Genomic DNA, 17,470 nt, shown 5'->3' on the forward strand with positions numbered 1-17,470 from the left:
GTGGGGGGACAATTATATCCTCCCATTTAAGGACTGGAGGTGGGGAGAGGGGAGGATGTGTGTGTGTGTGTGGGGGGGGGGTGTGGGGGGGGGGACAATTAGATCCTCCCATCTAAGGACCGGACTGGAGGTGGGGAGAGGGGAGGATGTGTGTGTGGGGGGGGGGGACAATTAGATCCTCCCATCTAAGGACTGGAGGTGGGGAGAGGGGAGGATGTGTGTGTGGGGGGGGACAATTAGATCCTCCCATCTAGGGAACGGACTGGAGGTGGGGAGAGGGGAGGATGTGTGTGTGGGGGGACAATTAGATCCTCTCATCTAGGGACTGGAGGTGGGGAGAGGGGAGGATGTGTGTGTGGTGGGGGGGGGGGGGGGACAATTAGATCCTCCCATCTAGGGAACGGACTGGAGGTGGGGAGAGGGGAGTATGTGTGTGTGTGTGGGGGGGACAATTAGATCCTCCCATCTAGGGAACGGACTGGAGGTGGGGAGAGGGGAGGATGTGTGTGTGTGTGGGGGGGACAATTAGATCCTCTCATCTAGGGAACGGACTGGAGGTGGGGAGAGGGGAGGATGTGTGTGTGGGGGGGGGGACAATTAGAACCTCTCATCTAGGGAACGGACTGGAGGTGGGGAGAGGGGAGGATGTGTGTGTGGGGGGACAATTAGATCCTTTCATCTAGGGACTGGAGGTGGGGAGAGGGGAGGATGTGTGTGTGGGGGGGGGGACAATTATATCCTCCCATCTAGGGAACGGACTGGAGGTGGGGAGAGGGGAGGATGTGTGTGGGGGGACAATTAGATCCTCCCATCTAGGGACTGGAGGTGGGGAGAGGGGAGGATGTGTGTGTGTGTGGTGGGGACTGTTTCAATAAAATAAATATGATAATGTTTTGTTATTTTGAGTACGCTAAAATATCTCTGGTGCGATTAAGGCTGATATGTTGATATGCAAGTACAAAACACATCATTGTATAACCAAATCCTTAAACGGATTACTTGTGTAATAATAATACATTATTGCATGAGAAAAAAGTAGAATCTTTCTCCCAAGGAGCCCAGGAAGGAATCTGTTTACTAGTAGAACTGCAGCGGGTGACGGCAGACAAAACAAGGCGGGAGAAAGGAAGTTGAAGGAACTTTTTTTCTCCTGAAAAAAAAAGAGCGCTGCTAGTTCCGTTATAACCACAGAGAACGGCGAAACGTCTACGAAAACCTGGGGAAGGTTAAAAAACGGTTTTAAAAAAGTTAGTTGCGCTCTTAGCATGTTTTCACATGAAGAAATCCGTTAAAAAGCGACGAAACAAGTTCCCCCCCCCCCAGTGCGAGGACCCTTCCAACATCAGAGGCGATGCGATGTGAGTGAGCTATGCCTTTTAGAAATGGACAGATTTTATCCAAGCGGAAACATGGCGCCTCTTTCCCCAAGTTTGGATTATTTTCCAGTCTGCTCTTCACTCTCTTTTGCCTGGAGGCATGGGGCTGGAGCCCAGCGCACGGGGACGGCGGCAGCGGTAGGAGTTGCGGGAGCCCGTGTCCCGGTAACTGTACGTGTGTTATTTCACCGGGGTCCCGGGAATCGTGCGTGGTTAATTGTACCAACATCGGTCTGGATCGGGGACCAGCGGCGGGGGACCTCCCACCGGGAACTAACGTTCTGTAAGTAGCCTAGTGGTTGTAACGTTAGCATGTGACACTCCAGATGGGAAGCGGCGTGTGAGGTATGCCACCGCACCGCTCGGTAATTGACGTAACCCCGAGTGTGCCCCTTGGCACTTTCCCTCCGGTGGAGGAGGGATGGGGAGTTGGCATCTCCCGTGACGTAACATTTTAATTCTGAACACTCTTATTCAGTTGTTTGTATAGGTCGTTTGTTTGTGTGCCATTGGCTGGTGTTGAGGAAGATATCACACCGTTTCACTACAGATATGATACTCCAGAATAGACTGGCAGGCTGCCAGGCATGCTGTCATGGAAAGAGTTACGCCTCGATCACATCGACAGGGTTATTGCATTTTGGGTACACCAGAAGTACATTCATTTCCAATTGAATGCTGCGTTTGCCTTGCAGCATTGCGTAGCAGAGGCAGTTCCAATGCGTTCTGTGTGGTACATCAATTCGATTTTCCGAACGTCTGCCTCAAACTGTATTTGTAGACTGCCTGACGCCTCGATCACACATACAGTGCCTTTGCTCAAATTGGTATGCAGCATTATCTGGATATGTGTGCAACAAATGTTCAACATTCACCTTCTGCTACCATTTATGTCAAGTCCTCTTACAGCATACAGTTTGACACATAAGTTCGATAAATCCAACGACTGCACCCCAACTGCCTCTGAACGCAATGCTGCAAGGCAAACGCAGCGTTCCATTGGAAATGAATGTCATTCTGGTGCACCGAAACGCAACGACGCTGTCGCTGTGACAGACATGGTAGCAGAAGGGGAATGTTGCATTTTTGTTGCACAATATCCAGATGATGCTGCGTACCATGTGTGATCGAACTGTTTTGATTCAATACTTTTGTTGTGCTTTGTGGCCTTTGATGCCAATTTGCAGTGAGTTACAATGTTGCAGTAGCAACTTAATAGCAACTTTGTAATGAGAGAGAGGACATTATAATTGGGGGGGGGGGGGGGGTTGGACTAGCAATACTAGTAGTAGTAGTAGTAGCAATAGTAGTAGTAACATTAGTAGTAGCAATAGTAGTAGTAGTAGTAGTAGAAGCAATAGTAGTAATAGTAGTAGCAATAGTAGTAGTAGTAGTAGTAGCAATAGTAGTAATAGTAGTAGTGGTAGTAGTAGTAGTAGTAGTAACAGTAGTAGTAGTAGCAATAGTAGTAATAGTAGTAGTAGTAGTAACAGTAGTAGTAGTAGCAATAGTGGTAGTAATAGTAGTAGTGGTAACAGTAGTAGTAACATTAGTAGTAGCAATAGTAGTAATAGTAGTAGTAGTAGTAACAGTAGTAGTAGTAGCAATAGTGGTAGTAATAGTAGTAGTGGTAACAGTAGTAGTAACAGTAGTATTAGCAATAGTAGTAGTAGTAGTAGTAGCAATAGTAGTAATAGTAGTAGTAGTAGTAACAGTAGTAGTAGTAGTAGTAGTAGCAATAGTAGTAACAGTAGTAGTAGTAGTAGTAACAGTAGTAGTAGAAGTAGTAGTAGCAGTAATAGTAATGGTAGTAGTAGTAGTAGTAGTAGTAGCAATAGTAGTAACAGTAGTAGTAGTAGTAACAGTAGTAGTAGTAGCAATAGTAGTAGTAATAGTAGTAGCAATAGTAGTAATAGTAGTAGTAGTAGTAACAGTAGTAGTAGTAGCAATAGTAGTAGTGGTAACAGTAGTAGTAACAGTAGTAGTAGTAACAGTAGTAGTAGTAACAGTAGTAGTAGTAGTAATAGCAACAGTAGTAGTAGTAGTAGTAACAGTAACAGGTAGTAGTAGTAATAGTAGTAGTAACAGTAGTAGTAGTAGTAGTAACAATAGTAGTAGTAACAGTAGTAGTAGTAGTAACAGTAGCAATGGTAGTAGTAACAATAGTAGTAGTAACAGTAGTAGTAGTAGTAACAGTAGCAATGGTAGTAGTAACAATAGTAGTAGTTTTAGCAATAGTAGTAGTAACAGTAGTAGTAGTAGTAGTAGTAGTAGTAGTAGTAGTAGTAGTAGTAGTAGTAGTAGTAGTAATAGTAGTAGTGGTAGTAATAGTAGTAGTTTTAGCAATAGTAGTAGTAACAGTAGTAGTAGTAGTAGTAGTAGTAACAGTAGTAGTAACAGTAGTAGTAGTAGTAGTAGTAGTTTTAGCAATAGTAGTAGTAACAGTAGTAGTAGTAGTAGTAGTAGTAGTAACAGTAGTAGTAACAGTAGTAGTAGTAGTAGTAGTAGTAGTAGTAGTAGTAACGGTAGCAATGGTAGTAGTAACAATAGTAGTAGTTTTAGCAATATTAGTAGTAATAGTAGTAGTAACAATAGTAGTAACAGTACTAGTAGCAATAGTAGTAGTAACAATAGTAGTAGTAATTGTAGTAGTACCAATAGTAGTAACAGTAACATGTAGTAGTAGTAACAGCAACATGTGGTAGTAGTAACAGTACTAGTAGCAATAGTAGTAGTAACAATAGTAGTAGTAATTGTAGTAGTACCAATAGTAGTAACAGTAACATGTAGTAGTAGTAACAGCAACATGTGGTAGTAGTAACAGTAGTAGTAATAGTAATAGTAGTAGTAACAATAACAGGTAGTATTAGTAGTAGGAGTAGTAGTAATAGTAGTGCCAATAGTAGTAGTAACAGTAGTAACACTAGTAGTAATAGTAGTAGTAGTAATAGTAACAGGTAATAGTAGTAGTAGTTGTCCAATACGTGTTTCTTCCTATGAATTGTGAATGTATTTATTCTTAGGAGAAATGGTCAGGTGTTTAATGGATATGGAGACAAATAACAACGTTGAGAACTTGTTTTACATACTTAGTGTTTCCTCATCACATGGTGGGCAGCCTGATACTCCACCCATAGTGACCCTCAACTGGAAGTAGCTGCACCAGACCAAAGTGTTTCCTCATCACATGGTGGGCAGCCTGATACTCCACCCATAGTGACCCTCAACTGGAAGTAGCTGCATCAGACCAAAGTGTTTCCTCATCACATGGTGGGCAGCCTGATACTCCACCCATAGTGACCCTCAACTGGAAGTAGCTGCACCAGACCAAAGTGTTTCCTCATCACATGGTGGGCAGCCTGATACTCCACCCATAGTGACCCTCAACTGGAAGTAGCTGCACCAGACCAAAGTGTTTCCTCATCACATGGTGGGCAGCCTGATACTCCACCCATAGTGACCCTCAACTGGAAGTAGCTGCACCAGACCAAAGTGTTTCCTCATCACATGGTGGGCAGCCTGATACTCCACCCATAGTGACCCTCAACTGGAAGTAGCTGCACCAGACCAAAGTGTTTCCTCATCACATGGTGGGCAGCCTGATACTCCACCCATAGTGACCCTCAACTGGAAGTAGCTGCACCAGACCAAAGTGTTTCCTCATCACATGGTGGGCAGCCTGATACTCCACCCACAGTGACCCTCAACTGGAAGTAGCTGCACCAGACCAAAGTGCGTCACAGTCACATAGAACTCCGTTGAGCAACGTTGTAAGTTGTCCCCACGACAAATGACCAAAACAAAAATAGTTCCAAGGCAAAAAGTTGGACTCTGCGTCCTCCCTTCTCTGGCTGCCCGTTTTGAGAGGTGCTACGCTTCCAACACAGCGACAGCGTCGTTGCGTTCTGGTCCACCAGAATGACATTCATTTCCAGTGAAACCCTGTGTTTGCCTTGCAGCGCTGCAGAGGCAGTTGCAGTGCGTTCGCTGTGGTGCTGGATTTATCCAACGTACGGGTCAAGCTGCTGTCGCTGTGGTGCTGGATTTATCCAACGTACGGGTCAAGCTGCTGTCGCTGTGGTGCTGGATTTATCCAACGTACGGGTCAAGCTGCTGTCGCTGTGGTGCTGGATTTATCCAACGTACGGGTCAAGCTGCTGTCGCTGTGGTAATGGATTTATCCAACGTACGCGTCAAGCTGCTGTCGCTGTGGTGCTGGATTTATCCAACGTACGCGTCAAGCTGCTGTCGCTGTGGTGCTGGATTTATCCAACGTACGCGTCAAGCTGCTGTCGCTGTGTTGGAAGCGTTAGTGCCTTAAGGCCTAGAAGTTCACCATCCAAGACAGCGGCCGTCGCATGTTGTTTGTTTGGAGTTTGACCGGTGGGTAGCAGCCTACAAGGCGGGTCAGCTCTGAAGGCTGGCGTGGGGCAGGATCTAAACTTCAGGCTGGAACATTCTGTCCTCTCGCTGCCTGACTGAAGGAGCATCGTATGTTATCAGTTTATTTTTCCCACAAATCCTTTATGTTTGAACTTTTTCTCCGTTCACTTTTAGGATAAATCTCTTCTCAAGGCTCTGGGTTATTCTGGAATACAAAACTTCTTGTGTTTTAAACGAACTGTTCAGGTTTTAGAAGTGAACTGCAGCATGGCATTTATTTAGGTCAGATCTGGCTACTGCCTGGGGGAATAAGATGTATATAGGCCTATACAGAGTAATGCTAATCCTACTGCCTGGGGGAATAAGATGTATATAGGCCTATACATAGTAATGCTAATCCTACTGCCTGGGGGGAATAAGGTGTATATAGGCCTATACATAGTAATGCTAATCCTACTGCCTGGGGGAATAAGGTGTATATAGGCCTATACATAGTAATGCTAATCCTACTGCCTGGGGGGAATAAGGTGTATATAGGCCTATACATAGTAATGCTAATCCTACTGCCTGGGGGAATAAGGTGTATATAGGCCTATACATAGTAATGCTAATCCTACTGCCTGGGGGAATAAGATGTATATAGGCCTATACAGAGTAATGCTAATCCTACTGCCTGGGGGAATAAGGTGTATATAGGCCTATACATAGTAATGCTAATCCTACTGCCTGGGGGAATAAGGTGTATATAGGCCTATACATAGTAATGCTAATCCTACTGCCTGGGGGAATAAGGTGTATATAGGCCTATACATAGTAATGCTAATCCTACTGCCTGGGGGAATAAGGTGTATATAGGCCCATACATAGTAATGCTAATCCTACTGCCTGGGGGGGAATAAGGTGTATATAGGCCTATACATAGTAATGCTAATCCTACTGCCTGGGGGGGAATAAGGTGTATATAGGCCTATACATAGTAATGCTAATCCTACTGCCTGGGGGAATAAGGTGTATATAGGCCTATACATAGTAATGCTAATCCTACTGCCTGGGGGGAATAAGGTGTATATAGGCCTATACATAGTAATGCTACTTTTACTGCCTGGGGGAATAAGGTGTATATAGGCCTATACAGAGTAATGCTAATCCTACTGCCTGGGGGAATAAGGTGTATATAGGCCTATACATAGTAATGCTAATCCTACTGCCTGGGGGGAATAAGGTGTATATAGGCCTATACATAGTAATGCTAATCCTACTGCCTGGGGGAATAAGGTGTATATAGGCCTATACATAGTAATGCTAATCCTACTGCCTGGGGGGAATAAGGTGTATATAGGCCTATACATAGTAATGCTACTTTTACTGCCTGGGGGAATAAGGTGTATATAGGCCTATACAGAGTAATGCTAATCCTACTGCCTGGGGGAATAAGGTGTATATATGCCTATACATAGTAATGCTAATCCTACTGCCTGGGGGGAATAAGGTGTAAATAGGCCTATACATAGTAATGCTAATCCTACTGCCTGGGGGGAATAAGGTGTATATAGGCCTATACATAGTAATGCTAATCCTACTGCCTGGGGGGAATAAGGTGTATATAGGCCTATACATAGTAATGCTAATCCTACTGCCTGGGGGAATAAGGTGTATATAGGCCTATACATAGTAATGTTAATCCTACTGCCTGGGGGAATAGGGTGTATATAGGCCTATACATAGTAATGCTAATCCTACTGCCTGGGGGAATAAGGTGTATATAGGCCCATACATAGTAATGCTAATCCTACTGCCTGGGGGGAATAAGGTGTATATAGGCCTATACATAGTAATGCTACTTTTACTGCCTGGGGGAATAAGGTGTATATAGGCCTATACAGAGTAATGCTAATCCTACTGCCTGGGGGAATAAGGTGTATATAGGCCTATACATAGTAATGCTAATCCTACTGCCTGGGGGGAATAAGGTGTATATAGGCCTATACATAGTAATGCTAATCCTACTGCCTGGGGGAATAAGGTGTATATAGGCCTATACAGAGTAATGCTAATCCTACTGCCTGGGGGAATAAGATGTATATAGGCCTATACAGAGTAATGCTAATCCTACTGCCTGGGGGAATAAGGTGTATATAGGCCTATACAGAGTAATGCTAATCCTACTGCCTGGGGGAATAAGGTGTATATAGGCCTATACAGAGTAATGCTAATCCTACTGCCTGGGGGAATAAGGTGTATATAGGCCTATACATAGTAATGCTAATCCTACTGCCTGGGGAATAAGGTGTATATAGGCCTATACAGAGTAATGCTAATCCTACTGCCTGGGGGAATAAGGTGTATATAGGCCTATACAGAGTAATGCTAATCCTACTGCCTGGGGGGAATAAGGTGTATATAGGCCTATACAGAGTAATGCTAATCCTACTGCCTGGGGGGAATAAGGTGTATATAGGCCTATACAGAGTAATGCTAATCCTACTGCCTGGGGGGAATAAGGTGTATATAGGCCTATACAGAGTAATGCTAATCCTACTGCCTGGGGGGAATAAGGTGTATATAGGCCTATACAGAGTAATGCTAATCCTACTGCCTGGGGGGAATAAGGTGTATATAGGCCTATACATAGTAATGCTAATCCTACTGCCTGGGGGAATAAGGTGTATATAGGCCTATACAGAGTTATGCTAATCCTACTGCCTGGGGGGAATAAGGTGTATATAGGCCTATACATAGTAATGCTAATCCTACTGCCTGGGGAATAAGGTGTATATAGGCCTATACATAGTAATGCTAATCCTACTGCCTGGGGGAATAAGGTGTATATAGGCCTATACATAGTAATGCTAATCCTACTGCCTGGGGGAATAAGGTGTATATAGGCCTATACATAGTAATGCTAATCCTACTGCCTGGGGGAATAAGGTGTATATAGGCCCATACATAGTAATGCTAATCCTACTGCCTGGGGGGGAATAAGGTGTATATAGGCCTATACATAGTAATGCTAATCCTACTGCCTGGGGGGGAATAAGGTGTATATAGGCCTATACATAGTAATGCTAATCCTACTGCCTGGGGGAATAAGGTGTATATAGGCCTATACATAGTAATGCTAATCCTACTGCCTGGGGGGAATAAGGTGTATATAGGCCTATACATAGTAATGCTACTTTTACTGCCTGGGGGAATAAGGTGTATATAGGCCTATACAGAGTAATGCTAATCCTACTGCCTGGGGGAATAAGGTGTATATAGGCCTATACATAGTAATGCTAATCCTACTGCCTGGGGGGAATAAGGTGTATATAGGCCTATACATAGTAATGCTAATCCTACTGCCTGGGGGAATAAGGTGTATATAGGCCTATACATAGTAATGCTAATCCTACTGCCTGGGGGGAATAAGGTGTATATAGGCCTATACATAGTAATGCTACTTTTACTGCCTGGGGGAATAAGGTGTATATAGGCCTATACAGAGTAATGCTAATCCTACTGCCTGGGGGAATAAGGTGTATATATGCCTATACATAGTAATGCTAATCCTACTGCCTGGGGGGAATAAGGTGTAAATAGGCCTATACATAGTAATGCTAATCCTACTGCCTGGGGGGAATAAGGTGTATATAGGCCTATACATAGTAATGCTAATCCTACTGCCTGGGGGGAATAAGGTGTATATAGGCCTATACATAGTAATGCTAATCCTACTGCCTGGGGGAATAAGGTGTATATAGGCCTATACATAGTAATGTTAATCCTACTGCCTGGGGGAATAGGGTGTATATAGGCCTATACATAGTAATGCTAATCCTACTGCCTGGGGGAATAAGGTGTATATAGGCCCATACATAGTAATGCTAATCCTACTGCCTGGGGGGAATAAGGTGTATATAGGCCTATACATAGTAATGCTACTTTTACTGCCTGGGGGAATAAGGTGTATATAGGCCTATACAGAGTAATGCTAATCCTACTGCCTGGGGGAATAAGGTGTATATAGGCCTATACATAGTAATGCTAATCCTACTGCCTGGGGGGAATAAGGTGTATATAGGCCTATACATAGTAATGCTAATCCTACTGCCTGGGGGAATAAGGTGTATATAGGCCTATACAGAGTAATGCTAATCCTACTGCCTGGGGGAATAAGATGTATATAGGCCTATACAGAGTAATGCTAATCCTACTGCCTGGGGGAATAAGGTGTATATAGGCCTATACAGAGTAATGCTAATCCTACTGCCTGGGGGAATAAGGTGTATATAGGCCTATACAGAGTAATGCTAATCCTACTGCCTGGGGGAATAAGGTGTATATAGGCCTATACATAGTAATGCTAATCCTACTGCCTGGGGAATAAGGTGTATATAGGCCTATACAGAGTAATGCTAATCCTACTGCCTGGGGGAATAAGGTGTATATAGGCCTATACAGAGTAATGCTAATCCTACTGCCTGGGGGGAATAAGGTGTATATAGGCCTATACAGAGTAATGCTAATCCTACTGCCTGGGGGGAATAAGGTGTATATAGGCCTATACAGAGTAATGCTAATCCTACTGCCTGGGGGGAATAAGGTGTATATAGGCCTATACAGAGTAATGCTAATCCTACTGCCTGGGGGGAATAAGGTGTATATAGGCCTATACAGAGTAATGCTAATCCTACTGCCTGGGGGGAATAAGGTGTATATAGGCCTATACATAGTAATGCTAATCCTACTGCCTGGGGGAATAAGGTGTATATAGGCCTATACAGAGTTATGCTAATCCTACTGCCTGGGGGGAATAAGGTGTATATAGGCCTATACATAGTAATGCTAATCCTACTGCCTGGGGAATAAGGTGTATATAGGCCTATACATAGTAATGCTAATCCTACTGCCTGGGGGAATAAGGTGTATATAGGCCTCTACATAGTAATGCTAATCCTACTGCCTGGGGGTAATAAGGTGTATATAGGCCTATACATAGTAATGCTAATCCTACTGCCTGGGGGAATAAGGTGTATATAGGCCTATACATAGTAATGCTAATCCTACTGCCTGGGGGAATAAGGTGTATATAGGCCTATACAGAGTAATGCTAATCCTACTGCCTGGGGGGGAATAAGGTGTATATAGGCCTATACATAGTAATGTTAATCCTACTGACTGGGGGAATAAGGTGTATATAGGCCTATACATAGTAATGCTAATCCTACTGCCTGGGGAATAAGGTGTATATAGGCCTATACAGAGTAATGCTAATCCTACTGCCTGGGGGAATAAGGTGTATATAGGCCTATACAGAGTAATGCTAATCCTACTGCCTGGGGGAATAAGGTGTATATAGGCCTATACAGAGTAATGCTAATCCTACTGCCTGGGGGAATAAGGTGTATATAGGCCTATACAGAGTAATGCTAATCCTACTGCCTGGGGGGAATAAGGTGTATATAGGCCTATACAGAGTAATGCTAATCCTACTGCCTGGGGGGAATAAGGTGTATATAGGCCTATACAGAGTAATGCTAATCCTACTGCCTGGGGGGAATAAGGTGTATATAGGCCTATACAGAGTAATGCTAATCCTACTGCCTGGGGGGAATAAGGTGTATATAGGCCTATACATAGTAATGCTAATCCTACTGCCTGGGGGAATAAGGTGTATATAGGCCTATACATAGTAATGCTAATCCTACTGCCTGGGGGGAATAAGGTGTATATAGGCCTATACATAGTAATGCTAATCCTACTGCCTGGGGGAATAAGGTGTATATAGGCCTATACATAGTAATGCTAATCCTACTGCCTGGGGGGAATAAGGTGTATATAGGCCTATACATAGTAATGCTAATCCTACTGCCTGGGGGGAATAAGGTGTATATAGGCCTATACAGAGTAATGCTAATCCTACTGCCTGGGGGGAATAAGGTGTATATAGGCCCATACATAGTAATGCTAATCCTACTGCCTGGGGGGGAATAAGGTGTATATAGGCCTATACATAGTAATGCTAATCCTACTGCCTGGGGGGGAATAAGGTGTATATAGGCCTATACATAGTAATGCTAATCCTACTGCCTGGGGGAATAAGGTGTATATAGGCCTATACATAGTAATGCTAATCCTACTGCCTGGGGGGAATAAGGTGTATATAGGCCTATACATAGTAATGCTACTTTTACTGCCTGGGGGAATAAGGTGTATATAGGCCTATACAGAGTAATGCTAATCCTACTGCCTGGGGGAATAAGGTGTATATAGGCCTATACATAGTAATGCTAATCCTACTGCCTGGGGGGAATAAGGTGTATATAGGCCTATACATAGTAATGCTAATCCTACTGCCTGGGGGAATAAGGTGTATATAGGCCTATACATAGTAATGCTAATCCTACTGCCTGGGGGGAATAAGGTGTATATAGGCCTATACATAGTAATGCTACTTTTACTGCCTGGGGGAATAAGGTGTATATAGGCCTATACAGAGTAATGCTAATCCTACTGCCTGGGGGAATAAGGTGTATATAGGCCTATACATAGTAATGCTAATCCTACTGCCTGGGGGGAATAAGGTGTAAATAGGCCTATACAGAGTAATGCTAATCCTACTGCCTGGGGGAATAAGGTGTATATATGCCTATACATAGTAATGCTAATCCTACTGCCTGGGGGGAATAAGGTGTAAATAGGCCTATACATAGTAATGCTAATCCTACTGCCTGGGGGGAATAAGGTGTATATAGGCCTATACATAGTAATGCTAATCCTACTGCCTGGGGGGAATAAGGTGTATATAGGCCTATACATAGTAATGCTAATCCTACTGCCTGGGGGAATAAGGTGTATATAGGCCTATACATAGTAATGTTAATCCTACTGCCTGGGGGAATAGGGTGTATATAGGCCTATACATAGTAATGCTAATCCTACTGCCTGGGGGAATAAGGTGTATATAGGCCCATACATAGTAATGCTAATCCTACTGCCTGGGGGGAATAAGGTGTATATAGGCCTATACATAGTAATGCTACTTTTACTGCCTGGGGGAATAAGGTGTATATAGGCCTATACAGAGTAATGCTAATCCTACTGCCTGGGGGAATAAGGTGTATATAGGCCTATACATAGTAATGCTAATCCTACTGCCTGGGGGGAATAAGGTGTATATAGGCCTATACATAGTAATGCTAATCCTACTGCCTGGGGGAATAAGGTGTATATAGGCCTATACAGAGTAATGCTAATCCTACTGCCTGGGGGAATAAGATGTATATAGGCCTATACAGAGTAATGCTAATCCTACTGCCTGGGGGAATAAGGTGTATATAGGCCTATACAGAGTAATGCTAATCCTACTGCCTGGGGGAATAAGGTGTATATAGGCCTATACAGAGTAATGCTAATCCTACTGCCTGGGGGAATAAGGTGTATATAGGCCTATACATAGTAATGCTAATCCTACTGCCTGGGGAATAAGGTGTATATAGGCCTATACAGAGTAATGCTAATCCTACTGCCTGGGGGAATAAGGTGTATATAGGCCTATACAGAGTAATGCTAATCCTACTGCCTGGGGGAATAAGGTGTATATAGGCCTATACAGAGTAATGCTAATCCTACTGCCTGGGGGGAATAAGGTGTATATAGGCCTATACAGAGTAATGCTAATCCTACTGCCTGGGGGGAATAAGGTGTATATAGGCCTATACAGAGTAATGCTAATCCTACTGCCTGGGGGGAATAAGGTGTATATAGGCCTATACAGAGTAATGCTAATCCTACTGCCTGGGGGGAATAAGGTGTATATAGGCCTATACAGAGTAATGCTAATCCTACTGCCTGGGGGGAATACGGTGTATATAGGCCTATACATAGTAATGCTAATCCTACTGCCTGGGGGAATAAGGTGTATATAGGCCTATACAGAGTTATGCTAATCCTACTGCCTGGGGGGAATAAGGTGTATATAGGCCTATACATAGTAATGCTAATCCTACTGCCTGGGGAATAAGGTGTATATAGGCCTATACATAGTAATGCTAATCCTACTGCCTGGTTTAATAAGGTGTATATAGGCCTCTACATAGTAATGCTAATCCTACTGCCTGGGGGTAATAAGGTGTATATAGGCCTATACATAGTAATGCTAATCCTACTGCCTGGGGGAATAAGGTGTATATAGGCCTATACATAGTAATGCTAATCCTACTGCCTGGGGGAATAAGGTGTATATAGGCCTATACAGAGTAATGCTAATCCTACTGCCTGGGGGGGAATAAGGTGTATATAGGCCTATACATAGTAATGTTAATCCTACTGACTGGGGGAATAAGGTGTATATAGGCCTATACATAGTAATGCTAATCCTACTGCCTGGGGAATAAGGTGTATATAGGCCTATACAGAGTAATGCTAATCCTACTGCCTGGGGGAATAAGGTGTATATAGGCCTATACAGAGTAATGCTAATCCTACTGCCTGGGGGAATAAGGTGTATATAGGCCTATACAGAGTAATGCTAATCCTACTGCCTGGGGGGAATAAGGTGTATATAGGCCTATACAGAGTAATGCTAATCCTACTGCCTGGGGGGAATAAGGTGTATATAGGCCTATACAGAGTAATGCTAATCCTACTGCCTGGGGGGAATAAGGTGTATATAGGCCTATACAGAGTAATGCTAATCCTACTGCCTGGGGGGAATAAGGTGTATATAGGCCTATACAGAGTAATGCTAATCCTACTGCCTGGGGGGAATAAGGTGTATATAGGCCTATACATAGTAATGCTAATCCTACTGCCTGGGGGAATAAGGTGTATATAGGCCTATACATAGTAATGCTAATCCTACTGCCTGGGGGGAATAAGGTGTATATAGGCCTATACATAGTAATGCTAATCCTACTGCCTGGGGGAATAAGGTGTATATAGGCCTATACATAGTAATGCTAATCCTACTGCCTGGGGGGAATAAGGTGTATATAGGCCTATACAGAGTAATGCTAATCCTACTGCCTGGGGGGAATAAGGTGTATATAGGCCTATACATAGTAATGTTAATCCTACTGCCTGGGGGAATAAGGTGTATATAGGCCTATACAGAGTAATGCTAATCCTACTGCCTGGGGGAATAAGGTGTATATAGGCCTATACAGAGTAATGCTAATCCTACTGCCTGGGGGAATAAGGTGTATATAGGCCTATACATAGTAATGTTAATCCTACTGCCTGGGGGGAATAAGGTGTATATAGGCCTATACAGAGTAATGCTAATCCTACTGCCTGGGGGGAATAAGGTGTATATAGGCCTATACATAGTAATGCTAATCCTACTGCCTGGGGGGAATAAGATGTATATAGGCCTATACAGAGTAATGCTAATCCTACTGCCTGGGAGGAATAATGTGTATATAGGCCTATACAGAGTAATGCTAATCCTACTGCCTGGGGGGAATAAGGTGTATATAGGCCTATACATAGTAATGCTAATCCTACTGCCTGGGGGGAATAAGGTGTATATAGGCCTATACATAGTAATGCTAATCCATAGGCTTCTGTTTGGATATGCCTGACCTTAACTTAGCCTATGGAAATGACAGAAATCGGTCCTGTAATCTGTCTAATAATATGTTGTATGTAGTTTAATAGAAAAAGGAGAGGCCATTAGACCGAGGTCTGTAGGATTAACTTAATCCAGTTCGTTAACGTTGCAGTGCGTGTGGCCGGGTCTCCATTTCATTGGCTCTGCATAAGGGGCGGGCCGTTCGCAGGGATAACTGAATGAAGACATTGGCTCTGCATAAAATTACAATGAAATGAGTTGGGATTCTCTGACTGGAACTGTCAGAGGGCTCTATATCACTAGTCTGTTATGGAACTGCCACAGGGCTCTATAGCTGACCTGGTCAATATCACTAGTCTGTTATGGAACTGTCACAGGGCTCTATAGCTGACCTGGTCAATATCACTAGTCTGTTATGGAACTGACACAGGACTCTATAGCTGACCTGGTCAATATCACTAGTCTGTTATGGAACTGACACAGGACTCTATAGCTGACCTGGTCAATATCACTGGTCTGTTATGGAACTGTCACAGGACTCTATAGCTGACCTGGTCAATATCACTAGTCTGTTATGGAACTGACACAGGACTCTATAGCTGACCTGGTCAATATCACTAGTCTGTTATGGAACTGTCACAGGACTCTATAGCTGACCTGGTCAATATCACTAGTCTGTTATGGAACTGTCACAGGACTCTATAGCTGACCTGGTCAATATCACTAGTCTGTTATGGAACTGTCACAGGGCTCTATAGCTGACCTGGTCAATATCACTAGTCTGTTATGGAACTGACACAGGACTCTATAGCTGACCTGGTCAATATCACTAGTCTGTTATGGAACTGACACAGGACTCTATAGCTGACCTGGTCAATATCACTAGTCTGTTATGGAACTGTCACAGGACTCTATAGCTGACCTGGTCAATATCACTGGTCTGTTATGGAACTGTCACAGGACTCTATAGCTGACCTGGTCAATATCACTAGTCTGTTATGGAACTGACACAGGACTCTATAGCTGACCTGGTCAATATCACTAGTCTGTTATGGAACTGTCACAGGACTCTATAGCTGACCTGGTCAATATCACTAGTCTGTTATGGAACTGTGACAGGACTCTATAGCTGACCTGGTCAATATCACTAGTCTGTTATGGAACTGTCACAGGACTCTATAGCTGACCTGGTCAATATCACTAGTCTGTTATGGAACTGTCACAGGACTCTATAGCTGACCTGGTCAATATCACTAGTCTGTTATGGAACTGACACAGGACTCTATAGCTGACCTGGTCAATATCACTAGTCTGTTATGGAACTGTCACAGGACTCTATAGCTGACCTGGTCAATATCACTAGTCTGTTATGGAACTGTCACAGGACTCTATAGCTGACCTGGTCAATATCACTAGTCTGTTATGGAACTGTCTCAGGACTCTATAGCTGACCTGGTCAATATCACTAGTCTGTTATGGAACTGACACAGGACTCTATAGCTGACCTGGTCAATATCACTAGTCTGTTATGGAACTGACACAGGACTCTATAGCTGACCTGGTCAATATCACTAGTCTGTTATGGAACTGTCACAGGACTCTATAGCTGACCTGGTCAATATCACTAGTCTGTTATGGAACTGTCTCAGGACTCTATAGCTGACCTGGTCAATATCACTAGTCTGTTATGGAACTGACACAGGACTCTATAGCTGACCTGGTCAATATCACTAGTCTGTTATGGAACTGACACAGGACTCTATAGCTGACCTGGTCAATATCACTAGTCTGTTATGGAACTGTCACAGGACTCTATAGCTGACCTGGTCAATATCACTAGTCTGTTATGGAACTGTCTCAGGACTCTATAGCTGACCTGGTCAATATCACTAGTCTGTTATGGAACTGACACAGGACTCTATAGCTGACCTGGTCAATATCACTAGTCTGTTATGGAACTGACACAGGACTCTATAGCTGACCTGGTCAATATCACTAGTCTGTTATGGAACTGTCACAGGACTCTATAGCTGACCTGGTCAATATCACTAGTCTGTTATGGAACTGTCTCAGGACTCTATAGCTGACCTGGTCAATATCACTTGTCTGTTATGGAACTGCCACAGGGCTCTATAGCTGACCTGGTCAATATCAC

The 17,470-nt window shown here is 43.6% G+C and overlaps 1 protein-coding gene across 1 annotated transcript in view; it reads left to right on the forward strand.

Annotated features, from left to right (window-relative positions):
* The first annotated feature begins 923 nt into the window (after positions 1–923).
* pkd1a (polycystic kidney disease 1a) overlaps positions 924–17,470 on the forward strand; it is a 175,601-nt gene continuing 159,054 nt past the window's right edge. Inside the window, exon 1 of the mRNA XM_055907434.1 lies at positions 924–1,659. Within this exon, the coding sequence (XP_055763409.1) occupies positions 1,370–1,659 (290 nt within the window). The 5' untranslated portion in view covers positions 924–1,369. The remainder of the gene's footprint in view (positions 1,660–17,470) is intronic.

This window comes from Salvelinus fontinalis, chromosome 40 (genome assembly GCF_029448725.1).
Source record: "Salvelinus fontinalis isolate EN_2023a chromosome 40, ASM2944872v1, whole genome shotgun sequence".
NCBI classification, from domain to species: domain Eukaryota; kingdom Metazoa; phylum Chordata; class Actinopteri; order Salmoniformes; family Salmonidae; genus Salvelinus; species Salvelinus fontinalis.